Raw genomic sequence first — 16,756 nt, forward strand, 5'->3', positions numbered from 1 at the left:
ATTGCGCGTTCCGCGGGCGGATTCATAATAAACGTCGCGCACCTCGACCGTTATAGCGCGGTCCGATGGCCGTCAGCGCGTACCCGAATTTCGTCGCGTCGACCGTAATTCCGGCGGCTTGGAAACTCCGGTCGACGATACTGAACCAGAGCTCAGGGTCTGACGGCGTGAACTCCGGCATCCGCATGCCCACGCGGCTCACCTCAGGGGCGGGTAAAAAATACCCTGGCGGCTGTTCGAATCTCGCCGGTTGCATCCCGGGCAGACTTATCGGCATTCCGTGTAGTCGCGGCTGCTCCAGCACTCGTGCCTCCGGCTCCGTCGCGGAGCGCTCGTTTCCTCGTCTCGTGTCACCACCATTGCACACGCACCGCACTCAGTAATCCGTGTGGTCACAAAAACAAAAAAACAAAAAAAATATAAAATAAAAAAAAAATCGCGAATTCCCGCTCGTTCGCGATCACGTCGGGGTCACCACTTTAGCCGTTTTCGCGTGTCGCGATTACTTAGGAGGTACGATACCGGAATTAATAACGTGATGCAGTGATTATAATTAACTGAATATATATATTCTTCCATGCAAACTGTAAGTGTTAATACATATACGTATATCGCTTGGATTAAATAAAGTGCGTCCGTGCGCGGCGACTGTCGAAGACGGAATACCCTACATGTCAAAAATGTTTTTCCTATCTTGCCTCAAAACGCCCTTCGATAGGCTTCGAGAGGCTTCGCGAATTTTCTATATGTTTTACTTATTTGCTTCTCTGCTACTCGTCTTTCGTCTCGTCTGTTATATTTTATTTATGTTTATTTGTGTCCTTGTCCTTTTCGTATATGTGAGTGTCCGTATTCGTATGCGTGTTTTCCTTGTTAATTTCAGGGAAGTATGTGACGATGTAATCGCCACAATACAATTATGTTTCCTCTATCTTAGTTAAATTTTTATGGATCATGTTACAATTCTTTAGTTCTCTATCTTCTAAACTGACTTGTTTTCTATAGCAAATTTATAGACGTCAATTGACAATGCACGGAAGTTAGTTTACTTTACTTTTTTTTTCTTTCCTTTTACCTGTTTATTTACTTCTTGGCACTCAAGTTCTTCTTCCTCGTCGCCACTTGTAATGTTCTGGTATTCTCAATAATCACACAGGTTTTAGGTACAAGTATATACTTTATTTATTATCCTTCCTGCTACATGCGTACTGTCGTGCGTCACACACACTCGCTCCTCTGCCGCGCATGCGCGTACACTACACATATACTTTTTGTTCAACGATTTACGGTCAGTGGCAAATATTTTTATAAAAAAAATTAATGCATAAATAACCGCGAGATTTGAAAAGATTACTTATGTAATGATTTGACAGCATGTGCATAAATAATCGGCTAACTGTTCGGATGACGGGACGTGCAACTTATTGCGTGACCCACAATCCGAACGCGATAATTTCTTATAAATTCGAATATTATTTTATTTTTAATATTTAAAACTTATTCTAAAACTTATTATAAATTTTAATTTATATTTTAGTAATACAATTAAGTGTATTACATTTGTTGAGAAATACGGTAACATATATATTTTGTTTTTATTTTCCGGATGGCAAACCGTTGAGAATGTTTGAATATCCTTTTCAAAGGATGATTGTATCGCGATGGAATTTGAAAAACAGCGTGATAGCCTCGTGATCACTCGCGCCTAATTGGCCGAAGTATCTCGCCTTACTTTAAGGGATCCAATCACGATAACGTGCCCTACGCGCGCTCCAAAACTCGCGCTGTACTCACAGCAGTCTCAATCGAGAGAGCGAAAAGAGAACACTCTTGTACATAGCGTTCTTGTGCTAATCGAAAAAGAAATATAAGTTACGATTCGACACCCAAGTGCAAAGTTTCATTCAGAAAACCCGAACCCGGCGATAACATTAACATACAAATTGGTCCTTCGAGCCGGATTCGTGAAATTAATCGGATGAAACTGCGACCTTGTTCCTCAATCACGCGTGAATCAACCCGAGAGTTTCGGACAATTTCCCAGTGTTCCGGAAGCCTTTGTGATCGGACGTTTAACGCGTTCTCGTTCGTTGCGGAGCTCTGTGTGCGAGAGTGAGACCGCGCTACACGACCAGCTGTCGCGCGCTCAGAGACAGTCTCTCCTCTCTCTCTCTCTCTCTCGCTCTCTCACGACGACGCGTGGAGCGAGAGAGACAGCGCAACGCCGCGCGTTCCGACGCGCTCTCTCTCTCTCTATCTCTCTCTTGCTGCGGCTCTCTCCCAAAGACCAACATTTTTGCAGTACAAGCGCCGCTATCACGCGCTTTGCAATTTTGCCCTTCGGACGGCAGTTAAATGCCGTTCGAGAATAGCAACTGCACGTGTACTCCGCTACCCGTGCCCAGTGACTCTCATCTCCGGTGCCGCGATCACGTGCCAGTGATGGAATTCTCTAACACCGCGGGTGACAGTGAACATTGTTGCAAGTAACCCGCGCGCGCGCCGCAATCACGCGCTTAGCAAGTCGTTACACACAGTGACTCTCATCGTTTAAAGGTGACTCTCATTAATTGTGAGCCGCTATCACGCGTTACGAGCCAGTGAATCAAAACAATTCCTGGGCATTAATTTAAGAAACTTTCTGCATGCCTGCAGTACCAGGCGCAGGACGTCGTGCGCGCAACTATAAAGCGCCCGCCTCCTGCTTCTCTCCTTGACTCTTGTCAACTTTCGTCGAATCTCGACATTCCTAAACTACAATAAAGGTGCGTGATTTCAAGTGTGACTTCGCTAAAACGCGTTTTGCTATCACCACCGCACCATTATGTGTACTTTGCTCTAAGTGACAAGGATAGCCACTAACGGCCGTCGTGACGACGCCAAATCGCGCTAAAAATTAACTCTTTCTCTCACGCTCGCGCTTCGAGCCGAGGAATTTTTCCTCGCCGAGCAGACGCGCGCGCCTTCTGCTCCCGTGAGTGATAAAATAATAGCTCACATATTCGACATCGAGACTATGATGTCGACCACCGTGAACGATCTGCTCATCGAGCAGAGTGAAAACATTAGCTCGCTCAAAAGAGTCCTCGTCAATTTCAAAAAGCTAGCCAAGCCGAACGTGACCCTCGCCAAAACGCGAGGTCGTCTTGCCACTGCGGAGGAAATCTGGGGCGCTTGCCGCTCCCTCCACGTCAAGCTTTTTCAGATGGCAACGCCGGAGCAGAAGAAGGCCTTATCGTACTTCGAGAAGGACGAGTTTCTCGCAGCTGAGGATGTCTACAACGATGTGGCCGATCTCCTTCATGAAACGATAAGTCGATTTACACCAACTCAAATCGCGCTTAACGATTGTAGTCTCGATTCCTCCGTTCGCGAACCTAACAATCATTGTTTTCAATTGCCACGCATCACGCTCCCGAAGTTTGCCGGTAAATTGACTGATTGGGAAAACTTTCGCAATATTTTCGAGTCTCTCGTAGCAAACAACGACGCTCTTTCAAATTCCCAGAAATTTCATTATTTAAAAACGAGCGTAACCGGAGATGCTTCACTGTTAATCAATAATTTAAAGATTTCGGATGCAAATTATGAGTCGGCCTGGCAATTGCTAACAAACGAGTACGATGATAAACGAGCGTTAATTTACTCGCATCTGCATGCATTTTTTAATTTTCCGGTGATGAGATCCGAAAATGTAAGCGATCTTCGCAAGTTACGCGACACAGTGTCTGCATCATTAGCCGCGTTAAATAACCTCGGTCGTCCGGTAGAGCAATGGGACGACGTTCTTATATATATAATCACGGAAAAGTTTAGCGCGAAAACGCGTACAGAGTGGAATCTGAAGCGAACAAAACGCGACGAGCTCCCTACTTATCAGGAACTCAGTGAATTCTTAACGCTTCGCATTCGCGGACTATCTGACTTTTCGGATGCGAGCACAGACGCCGGCTCCGCGAAACACGATAAGCCGCGTTCGTCAGTCAATAGCGTGACCGTCGCCAAATGTATTTGCTGCTCCGGCGAGCATCCAGTTGCGAGATGCGAAACGTTTATTAAAAAATCTGCTTCACAGCGTTGTGCTTTTGCCCGTCAACATAAGATTTGTTTTAATTGCTTAAAGCCCGGGCACTTTCCGACGAAATGCCCGAGTAAATTTCGATGCAGACAGTGTAGTCGCATGCATCATACACTGTTGCATTCCGCGTACTATGGCGCCTCTGTCAGTACAGAGGCTTCCGCGGCGACTACCTCTGAGTCCGCCTCGAGCGTCTCTAACGACTCGCTAGTTCCGCCGAAGGTACCGCCAGTTGCGAGCGTCCAGACGGTACCACCCTCGCTCGATCGACCTCCCAACGTTCTTTTGGCCACGGCGTGGGTCGACCTCCACACAGAAGAGGGTCGATGTTTGAAAGTACGTGCGCTGCTGGATCAAGGATCCACTTTCAGTTTTATCTCGGAGTCGCTTTCACAAGCTTTGCGCACTAAACGGCAACGAGCCAATTTGCAAATTAAATGTTTCGGCGAAAAATTCACCGGTACTGCTAAGTCACGATTAACGCTTCGATTAACCCCGCGTTCGAAAGCTGATCCGAGCTTTCCTCTGGAAGCTTACGTATATCAACGCATTACTTCGTATGCCGCGTCGCAAGTTCAGCCGTTCGAAACGTGGCCACATTTACAGGGTCTCTCCTTTGCGGATCCTGATCCTTCGAGTCACCACCAAATTCACTTATTGATCGGTGCTGACCTTTACGGCTCACTTTTGCTGCGCGATATCCGTCAAGGTCCTATCGGTACTCCGACCGCTCAATTGACCGCTCTTGGTTGGGTACTCTCTGGCCCTACGACTAGTAGGTCCACCGCTTCTGCTGAAGCCTCCGTATTGAACTGCGTGTCTAATCAGGACATCCACTTGCTTCTCCAGAAATTCTGGGAAGAGGAGGAAATTCCTCACCCTTTACCCCTCACTGAAGAGGAGGAGAGGTGCGAAGCTCACTTCGTTGCGAATCATTACCGGAATTCGCAGGGACGTTATACCGTCCGATTGCCATTTAAGCATGATCTCCCGATAGAAATCGGTGATACTTTATCAATTACAACTTCGCTGTACTATAAAATGGAGAGCAGGTTACGACGTCAACCTGAGCTTCAAGCTCAGTATAATGAGTTTTTAAAAGAATATCGCGCTCTCGGGCATATGACAAAGGTGGAGGACTCTGAGCATTCCGAGTTCAAACCCGTATACATATCGCATCACCCTGTCTTGCGTGATTCGAGCTGTACCACTAACTTACGCGTTGTTTTCAACGCCTCTTGCAACACGAGCAACAACTCCTCTCTCAACGATCATCTGTTGATCGGTCCGAGGTTGCAACAAGATCTCCCCGCGATACTGTTGCGCTGGCGGCAGTGGCGCCTGGTCTACACTGCGGATATTGCTCAGATGTTCCGCCAGATCCTCGTGCATCCGTCTGACACGGACTTTCAGAGGATTCTTTGGCGTTCGTCGGCTGACTCGCCGATCGAACGCTACCGACTTCTCACGGTGACGTACGGGCTGGCCCCAGCCCCGTACCTTGCGATGAGAGTCCTGAGGCAGCTCTCCATTGATGAAGGAGCTCTCTATCCCGCTGCCGTTTCAATTCTGCGCGAGTCCTTTTATGTGGACGACGCGCTTTTCGGCGCGGACGACGAGGCCTCGTTAATTGAGGCTCGTATACAACTGGTGGAAATACTAAGAAAGGGTGGATTTCAGCTCCGTAAATGGGCATCCAACTCCCTCTCCCTTCTTCAGGGGCTCTCGGCTCATCAGCCGGAAGTGAAAAATCACTTGTTAGTAAAAGAGGATACTCTCAAGGTCCTAGGTCTTTCGTGGCACTCGCAGGACGACTCGTTTCAATTCGTGGTCACACCTCCGAAAACGGTCAATCCAACGAAGCGCTCAATTCTCTCTTTCACGGCTAAGTTGTACGACCCGCTCGGTTGGGCGGCTCCGTTCGTTGTAACCTCTAAAATTCTGTTACAAGAGTTATGGCTTCTCAAGTACGACTGGGATACGCCTCTCCCTGACGAGTTACGCGAACGATGGGAGAGTTACTCCAGGGACTTGCAATCGTTAAATCTTGTTCGGATACCTCGTTGGACCGGTAAACATTGCGAGAATCTCGCGTTAGAAATACACGGGTTCGCGGACGCATCAAATCGAGCTTATGCGGGCGTAATATACATTCGCGTTATTCACGCGCCGACCAGATTTCAAATCAGCTTGTTGGCCGCTAAAACTAAAGTCGCGCCGATCAAGACCGTGAGCATCCCGCGATTAGAATTGAACGCCGTCGTCTTGCTCAGTCGCCTAATCAAATGGACCTTGACCGCCCTGGCTTTGCCCCCGATTCCCGTCTACGGATGGACGGATTCTACCATCGCCCTTGCGTGGCTTCGTCAACATCCATCTAAATGGAATACTTATGTTGCCAACCGCGTGTCGGAAGTGCAAACGACTCTGGCTTCCGCTCGCTGGAATCACGTCCCTTCAGGCGACAATCCGGCAGATTGCGCCTCGCGCGGTTTGTCTGCTTCCGAACTAGTTGTCCACCCGTTATGGTGGACTGGCCCTCGATGGCTTCATCAGCCACCGACTTCCTGGCCAACTCTTGACATTTCTACTCCGTTCGATTCTACAACCGAATTGCAAGTGTCGACGGAGAGGAAAAAATATGTGACGCTCCACGTACAAGAGTCCGCTGAGTGGGAACTTCCACGCAAGTTCTCCCGCTGGACGAAGCTCATCCGAGTAACCGCCTACGTTTACAGATTCGTACTACGAACAAGAGGAAAAGGTGATTCTCGCCACGATCTTCCCGCCTTTCTGAGCGCCGACGAGCTCAGGAAGGCGGAGATATTCTGGTTTAACTATTTACAACGGAAATTCTTCGAGCGAGAATTGCGATCATTAAAAAATAAAAGAACTCTGCCACACTCAAGCCCTCTGCGTGGACTGAATCCTTTCCTGGGAACAGACTGTTTAATCCGCCTTGGCGGGCGGTTGAAAAACTCAGCGCTCGGTTATGACGAGCGACACCCGATTATCCTTCCGAAACACCACATAACCAATCTCCTGATTGCGCAAGCTCACACCGTCACTCTCCACGGAGGAGTGCAACTGGTACTGCGCACACTGCGTCAGCGGTTTTGGCTTTTAAGCGGCCGCAACTCCGTAAAGGCGCATCTTCGGAAATGTGTCATTTGCGCGCGACACTCCGCTCGATTGTCTACTCAGTACATGGGAGACCTCCCCGTGGCTCGAGTCACTCCTTCCGCTCCGTTTACTCACTGCGGAGTGGATTACGCTGGCCCTCTCCACGTAACTCCCTTCGTAGGTCGAGGACAACGTGCTCGGAAGGTGTATATTGCTCTGTTCGTTTGCCTCGCCACTAAAGCGATCCACCTCGAGATGGTGGAAGATTACTCCACGCCCAGTTTTCTAGCCGCCTTTCATCGATTTGCCAGTCGGCGAGGATCACCTCGTCATCTCTATAGCGACAACGGCACCAATTTTCGTGGTGCCGACTCCGAACTTACGAGACACTTTGCCTCCGTTATCGGAGATCCTGATTTACAGAGCGCGATCGCCAATGACGGAGTGGCCTGGCACTTCATTCCCTCCGCTGCTCCGCACTTCGGCGGTCTTTGGGAGGCCGGGGTCAAGAGCTTCAAGACGCACTTGAAGCGAGCCGTTGGGTCTCATACTCTATCGCGGGCTGAACTCGCTACGCTTTTGTGCAAGATCGAAGCTTGCCTAAACTCGCGACCCATCGCTGCGCTCAGCGATGACCCGAGTGACGTGTCGGCGCTCACTCCGGGTCACTTCTTGATAGGACGGCCGCTTGTAGCCGTTCCGGAGGAATCGACACTTGCGATCGACGCGAGTAGACGCTCACGATGGCAGAACGTTCACGCCATGCTAGAGACAGTTTGGCGTGCTTGGTCGCAAGATTACTTGCATTCGATTCAACAACGCCATAAATGGCGCAAGCATATGCCAGACCTCGCGACGGGCGACTTAGTAATAATAAAAAACCCGCTGCTCCCTCCGAGTAAGTGGGACCTAGCGCGGGTGACGCAGACTCATCCGGGGTCTGACGGACACGTGCGGGTTGTCACCGTTCGTACCGCCCAGTCTACTTTGAAGCGACCAATCACGCAAGTCTGTCGACTTCCCGTCGATGATCATTTAGATAAGTCCAATACGTTGAGTAATGAAGTTTAATGTAATTTCGAGACAAATACCTTTGCGCGATTCGTCCTTGTTTGTATTCTTTCATGTAACAACCATTCTCCAAGGCTTGCTCTCATTCTTGATTACTAACTTATTTCGCATTCGTCCCGAATGCAAAGCGGGCGGTATGTTGAGAAATACGGTAATATATATTTTTTTTTATTTTTCGGAGCAAACCGTTGAGAATGTTTGAATATCCTTTTCAAGGATGATTGTATCGCGATGGAATTTGAAAAACAGCGTGATAGCCTCGTGATCACTCGCGCCTAATTGGCCGAAGTATCTCGCCTTACTTTAAGGGATCCAATCACGATAACGTGCCCTACACATTTAAAGAATTCTAATAAAAAGTTGGTCTTCTAAATAAATTCACAAGACTATGTTAAAAATCACAAATCCATGATTCCATGTTTCTAAAATATTTTTTTACTGATAATACTTATTGTATCATTAATAATTTTATAGTAAAAATATAAATAATAAATGTTTAAGGAAAATATTTTAAAAATCTTAATTATTTTGCTATTTATTTATAGAAAATAAGTGATATTACGCAAATTTATTTTGAGTACTGGGTACTGTTCGCATACGGGTCGATCCCCCCACACGCGAACAATCCAATTACGCGACGGACAATTATTACGTGATGAGTATTATTCTCTCACATATATTGTACATTGCTCGACGTTCTCGCAAAAACGCAATTATACAACCAAGAGATAAACGCGACAAAAAGTGAGACGGCGAGACGACACTAAACCCCAGAGAGACGTAATTCGCGAAGATAACGACGACGCGTAAATCCTCGCAAAGCTTCTCGCCGCTTGACCACGATCGCTCTCGCGAAATCAAAATTCGAAAATTATTTCCAATGACGGGTTTTTGTCCGTTCGCTAAAGAATACACTAAATATTGCGATCGCGCCAGCACGGTCAAGGCTCGGAAAGTACAAATTACGGACGTGTTATTTGCGTGATACTTAGGCAGAGTAGCCTCACATGAAGAAGTCTTCCGACGTCCTCTAGGCCATGATGTAAAGACAAGGGTACTGCTTATGCGCATGGTAACGTCAGCTAACCAATGAAAAATTGCAGCCTGACTACGTCATCATTAGGTGTCAAATTCGAAGCGCTTATTCTTATGCTCTCCCACATAATTACATAAAAAATAAAAAATAAAACGCGCTAGTAATAATATTCTTTCGCGTCGCTAAGCCTAGGCTCTCTCTCTCTCTCTCTATCTCTCTATCTCTCTCTCTCTCATCCTCTACTCTCTCTCCTCTCTCTCTCTCTCCCCACCTTACTCCCTCCCTCCCTTCCCTCCCTCTCTCCCAGACTACGATTATTCCGACTCTCCTTGCGACAAAAGAAACTCTGCCCCCTCTACCCCATGTCGATACTGAGCTACAGAGGTCAAGCCGGTTGTGCGTAGTTCTGTTAATTATCGCGGTATTCAATAATGTTGGTACGGCCTGACCGTACCTGGCGCCCAATCTTTTATCGAACTTAACTATTGAGTGAAAGAAGAAGTGGCACAACAAAGTGCGCGTCAGTTTCTCGCTCTCTCATAAGGAGAGAAAGGATGAGATGGTTGCAGTATTTAATTTAATAATATCTTGTTGTTATCTTTATGTATATGTCGTTAAAATTTTTCTTTTATTATTCACCGTAACGAAGAAAAAAAATATAAAAGATTATACACATTATGTATATTATCTAGGAGTCTGCAAAAGCTCAGAAAAATGAAAAAAACATTAAGTTTACGAACTTATATCACTTGTAATCATTAATCGTATGTACTTCTAATCATTAATCGTATGGCCAGTAATTATGACATAATCCGTTTACGTATTATTATTTTATTATTAATATATAATTATTATAAATTTTAAATTAGAAGTTATACCAATGGAAATGATATAAAAGTATATATATTTACTTATTTCTCTCTACTCTTTAAATTTAATGATCTTTGATTAATAACTTTTAATAAATATTTGATTCAAATCCTTTTACATTATTAAATGCTTGGGGAGCCGTATGAAAATAATTTGATAAGGGGCTCACATCATAAAAAAAATTAAGAACCGCTGATAGGACATACATTATCTTATTTATATGTATAAAGTAATATACACAATATGTATACGTTAAAGTACATTTTGTAATGTCTATATAATTGTGAATATAATTTTAAATGAAGAGTTTAACAAGGCTCTATATAAATATAAATTAACGTATAAGACAGGCAATAAAAGCCAAATCGCGGATGACAGTGCGTTATCCTAACTTAACTAAATTTTTTCGTTAGAATTAAATACCTGTGCACAAGGCACCAAATTTTACTTGGACTTATACGTTAATTTTTATTAATATATAATTTTATTTATACTTATGTAAAGAAGAATGTAAATAATAAATAGAGCTATATGAGTATTATGTTTATATAATTTCAAATTTTTATTGTGATTATAATCTTATTATATTGCTTAAATTTATACTTACTAGAAGAAAATTGTTTATTAAACATTTATATTTATACGTATTTGAAATAAATATAACAGATTATATAATTATTAATCGTTTCTTAATTATTAAATATCATTTGTGTAATTTAAACATTACCCTTTCATAGCCAAGTATCACAGAACATCTTGTATGTACATCAATAAGAGTTTTCTTGGTTTTTCTCTCTCCTTTTTGTATTCAATAAATATTAAAATAATTTCTTTTTTTCAAAAAACTATATATTTATTATTCAATTATTCTGTTTAAAAATATGCTAATGTTTAAGCAGTAGACCATATCTTATTTTATATGCAATAACTTAGCATATATAAAAATAATTTTTCTCTACATTCAAGAAACAATTATCTAATCATTATCATTTTAGATGGAACTTTTCGTAATTGCTTTATTTCATATCATGGATATCATGGATAATTCGAAATTGAATGCTAATTTTATAAGTGAAAAAATACTACACACGATTATTTATTTTTAGCTGATTCTCTGTTGTCTGTTTTAGTTCTATTAATTTTACTTTTAATGGTTGAATATTGGTACCTAACCATTCTTCAATCATTGCCGAGAAAAAAGTCGCTTCCATTTGAACTCGTAGATAGCCCTCCAAGGAAGACAATTCTAATAATAACCTGAAACAAATATATGTATGGTACAATGTGCCAAGAAATTCACAAAGTATATTTTCATATAGGTAATTGATATGAAAATACTTACTCTGTAAAAGTAGGTATCAAATTCTCCAATTGCATGGAATTCGTGTAATTATTTGCCACTTGCCATGGATTCATCCACGTCATAATTCTATTGAAGATAATTGTTGAATATAATTAAAATCCATGAATATATTCTGTTTTTAAATCTCAAGTAGTTAAAACATAAAGTATTACATTTAAAAATAATAGTTATATATTAAAATAATTTTCAATATTGCACTGTTTCTAAATTAAATCGCATATATACAGGGTGTATAAGACCTACTGTATAACTTGTTAATGGCAGATTCCTAGAATTATTGGGAAACGATTTTTTTCCAGCGAAAATGTCGAGAAAGACCATCTTTTTTGCATGTTCTCAACTTTTATCATCATGTATCTGTAATTAAATCTTAAATTATAAATTATCTGAAATTAACTGAAGAATGTGATTTTTATTAATATTTTATTTCCAAAAGGCTCAATTTGTAAAAAATTCTGTTCAATCGCTTATAACTCGAAAATTATTGATGGTTCGACATTTTCACTGAGGAAAAATTATCTCCAAATGATCTTAGGAATCTGCCATTAATTAGTTACGGTATGTCTGCAATATCCTATATAAATAACTAAAAATTATTTTAAAAGTTTAAAAACAAAATTTTCAAAATTTTATATCAAACTGCTTTTATGCTTACTGATCGCTGACAACAATATTGTGAAATTTCGTCTTAAAATTAAGAAACCACTCCATACCCACAGCTATTTCCCATCCAGGAAAAAGCAAATTACTAGGTATTGGAATTGGTCTAGGTTGTGGTATTATATGCAATGGATGATCAATATATCCTAAGCTTTTTGCAACTTGTGCATGTGTTTCCTCTGAATAACCATAGAGCCAAACCTTTAGACATAAAGCTAATGATGGTATAGCTGTGGGCAACAATTCACACATCGTAGCATAATGATCATATCTACAAATATAATTGTGCTTATTAGCATGTTTTAAGATGGTGTGTAGTTATTATTGCGTATATATATTCTGATTTTCCTTACCTTGACCAGCCAGTAAATGCTGCACCTCGAAACTCATGTACCTTATTCACATGAATTGCTAATTCTTCTAACCATTTTTCATGATTACTTATATGATGTCGAATTACAGGTATATGTTGTGTGGAACCAGTAGCCCTTTGAATGCAGTTGCTATCCAGATATTGGGAAAGACTGTGCTGTATTTATCCCATAGTCCTAAATAATTTAATGCAATAATTATAATCCAGCAAATATTTATATATTTAAGAGTTTTTTAAAATATTAGAAAATAGAAAAAATACCAATAGGCAATGCAAAATTATCTCTGGGATTGTAATGCCATACCATGGGTTCTACATATTTTCCAATGTAATGTTCTGTAAAAAAAAAAAAAAAAAGATTAGTTTTACGCAAAAAAATTTGATTAAATAATTCAAACAAGCTATCAAAATACCATTCAAAATCTGTAAATCTATTGATCTTAACATATCATCCCAAATGATAATCTTTAAATATGGATAAGTTTCTTGAATATATTGAGCTATTGCCAAAATATGTTCCAAGTACAATGCAGATTTGCCATATTTACTGGCTGCAGCTCGTTTAGTGCAAACTGAACAAAGGCCTAAGTGCCATACTTCATCAGAACCTATATGTAAATATTGTATGTCAGGATGCAAATTAACAATCTGACGTATTAATGATTTGACCAGTGGGAGAGTTCTCGGATTTGATGGACAGATGGAACTTGGAAAAGCTTCTACTTCCCGCAATGATCTCCATTCATCGTGTTTCAGAATAAACTGCAATTTAAATTGTAATATTTAAGTGGATAATAAGGTACATGAAATCTACAAAACAATAGTTTTTGAATTATGATCTTCAAAAGAAAATATATAGAAATATATAGAAATTTTTTGTAATTATATGTAATAATTCATTTTATACAAAATAAATAAGAGGTATTTTTTTACATACCTCCATATGACCAAAAGTTTGTACCAATGGAACAACTGCCAAGCCACAATCACCTGCTATTTGCAGGATGTGTCCAGCTTCTTGAACTGAATATCCACTTGCTAAGCTGCTTGGTCCGTTGCTTCCTATTGGTGAGAGTTCTCGATTGTAAGGAAATGTATCTTCCCATTCCAACAATAATCCAGTAGCTCCCATGTTCGCAGTAATGGAAAGAGCTGTAAATATTCTATTGGATCATAAGAATAAAATAAGAGTGTAAACAAAAACAAGTTATAATTGTTGATAATTATATATCTGTTAAATATCATGACTATAATACAAGATATATCATTTAATCTAAAGATATAATTTCTGAATGTACCTATTTGCATTTCTGTACTATTAGTATATAAATAAATCAATATTCTATAAAAAAAATTAAAGTTGAACATAACCCATAATTAAAAAATGAGTTATTAAAATGTCTCCATCAATCAAATGATAAAACAGTATTGGTGCAGAGTATTTCTCTATATTTATTGTAAATTGTTTTCTTAAAATCAAAATATAAAGTACTAAAATGCTGGAATAAGGTTTTGAAATGTTTATAAACGTATACCTTTTCAAAGTAACAAGTCCGTAATGGTGCGCCCTTTAAATCAAGATGAACCAATCTTAAAAAAGAAGAAACGTGTTGAAATTTATTTATTATAAGATATATATAAAAGTTATACGCGTAATCAATTACTTTTACCTATGTGAGCCTAATGTTAAGGTGTCCATCTTTTTTTCCATTCCATTTAAGCCTGCTTTATAATTGCGTAAACGTAGGTGTAAGTGATTGTACGGTATCGTAAAAAGTCCACGGTCTGACCGTGGTAAAGTTCTTCTGTTTTTTAATCCTTTGTGACCCAGTCGCAGATTCGACTTTCGGCCATCAGCGAGTTGGGTATAATTAATTAATATTTATTTTATCTGTATATTCGACAGAAACAAAAACATTTTTTTGAGACTAAACACGTCTGAAGACGTCAAAAGACGCTAACGAACTTTTTTGAGTAGAGTCCTAAATCATCAGAGGCGCAATCGGTACTCCCTCTACGCTTTCTATGATCATGGTGGCTCCCCATGACTAGGCCATAAGCGGGAAGCACACACTTTTGCATAGGCGCATAAGCGTAAGCATGAGAATCTTGATTGGTCTATAAACGTATGCATAAGAAATTCAACCAATCGAATTTCTTATGCATATGCTTATGCGCTTATGCAGAGTGTGTGCTCCCCGCTTAAGACTATGGGTGCATTCGTTTATGCAGCGATTAGCGCATCCACTGCGCATCTACTGCGTCTATTATCTGCGAGTCACGTGACATCATTTACCGAACGATCACCTGCGTGAATTGACTGCTCAGATTGTAATTGGAGTGCGTAAGTAAAGAAATTTTAAATAAATATGAATTAACTCAGAAATAAATATTTTTTATTGGCTCTCAATATAAACAATATAAATATGATGGTTTCTAAATTGGCCTAAGAGCCATAGCACGAAAAATTACGAAAATTAATTATTCGGAACTGTATTTCTTGGTACGAGATTACTAAAGTTCCATATATTAATTAACCTCGAACTTACATATGGAGAAATAGGCGCGAAAAATATAGGTCCGAAAAGTCGCTGAAGCGGGAATCAAACCCGCGTCTTTCACTTTCCGGGCGACTGCTCTTACCACTAAGCTATTCAGACTTTTTGGATCTATATTTTTCGTGCCTATTTCTCCATATGTAAGTTCGAGGTTAATTAATATATGGAACTTTAGTAATCTCGTACCAAGAGATACAGTTCCGAATAATTAATTTTCGTAATTTTTCGTGCTATGGCTCTTAGGCCGATTTAGAAACCATCATATTTATATTAAATATGAATTATTATTTGAATAAATATAATAAAATTTTAAATAGATTGAAGGTTCTGACATATGACGTGTGCACATAACATTTTCAGACAGTGATGACAGTAGGATTGAAATGTTGCTGAATGTAGCACTTCTCAGATTTTGCCAACTAACTGGGGACGAAGTTAGCTTGATAGCTAGGAATGACTGTAACAGAATGCATTGCCTTTTATACAAAAGCACATTTTTTGTTTTTTTTTGAACAGATTACTTTAAATTTATATTCGTCTTGATGAAAAATGCATTTTTAATGTTAATTGGAATCGTAAATAAATTAACAGATTTCATAATTTTATTGTATTACTTACCTTTGCATTACTTTTAGTTTTGTAGTATACTATTTGGAGGAAGTTGTTGCTCCACTCAGTCTTTGTTCTGAACTTTCTATAACCATCACTTATAATTGAAATAATCTTCATGACAACGTTTCACAAGATCAATTGGTCATTCTAACAATGGAGAAGGAATACATTCGTTTACGCAGTCGTCCCGCAGTACTGCGAGCCAGAGGCATCCTGAGCAGGACCTCCTGAGCTGGCTGCGCAAGATAGGCAGCAGCTCTGCTTAAACGAACAACAAACTGCGCTGCAGCGTCTGAGGTTGAGCAGGTGGAGGTAAACGACGACATCTGCGGCATTCTGCGGCAGTCTCTGCATAAACGAATGCACCCTATGTTTCCACCGAGAGTTCAAATCGGGTTAGAGTAGAGTCAAGGTACCTTTTCATGTATAAGTGCCTTTTCACAAACCGCTGAAACCGATTGTTTGAGCGACAAAATGATCATATAACAACTTTTGTCGCTAAATTAAATAGCGATCATTTTTGTACATGAAAAGGATAGGCAGCGCGACAGAATTGAAAGTTAAGCGTTTAAGTAGTAAATGCTTTGTAGTTGAACTGATTCAAACTACAAAATTTGTTGATGCTGGATTACGAGCGACAAATCTGTCGCTTCAATCACTTGTTTTAGCAGCACGTGAAATTGCACCTTATCGCTCATCGCTCGTTTTCGGCGATAGACTGCACGCAGTCTTCTTCAGTATTACAATTACATATAATCAAACATAATTCTTAAACAATTATTATTACTACTACGTTATTTCGGATCGAGCATCTTTAATGTTGGAAAATTTATGTGTATTACATTGTGTCCTGTCTGATTTATATCATCCGTGCGTATTCGCTATAATGAGATCGTTCTTAAGGGGGCGACAGGCGACATGGGGAAGACGCCATCGGCCCGGGCCCGGGAATTTTCGGGGGTTCGGTTATCCCCTATATTAGCCAAAAAATTAATGAATTTTAAAAATTTAA

The 16,756-nt window shown here is 40.7% G+C and overlaps 1 protein-coding gene and 1 pseudogene across 1 annotated transcript; one reads left to right on the plus strand and one right to left on the minus strand.

Moving 5' to 3' along the window:
* Positions 1-3,019: 3,019 nt before the first annotated feature.
* Positions 3,020-8,272, plus strand: LOC114936028 (uncharacterized). Its single transcript, XM_029308996.2, has one exon. The coding sequence runs from the start codon at positions 3,020-3,022 to the stop codon at positions 8,270-8,272; it is 5,253 nt and encodes a 1,750-aa protein (XP_029164829.2).
* Positions 8,273-11,167: 2,895 nt separating this feature from the next.
* On the minus strand, positions 11,168-14,455 carry LOC146724260 (hexosaminidase D-like; annotated as a pseudogene).
* Between the last annotated feature and the right edge of the window lie 2,301 nt (positions 14,456-16,756).

The sequence above is a fragment of the Nylanderia fulva genome, unplaced genomic scaffold (assembly GCF_048542155.1).
Source record: "Nylanderia fulva isolate GAGA-0341 unplaced genomic scaffold, ASM4854215v1 Scaffold1406, whole genome shotgun sequence".
NCBI lineage: Eukaryota > Metazoa > Arthropoda > Insecta > Hymenoptera > Formicidae > Nylanderia > Nylanderia fulva.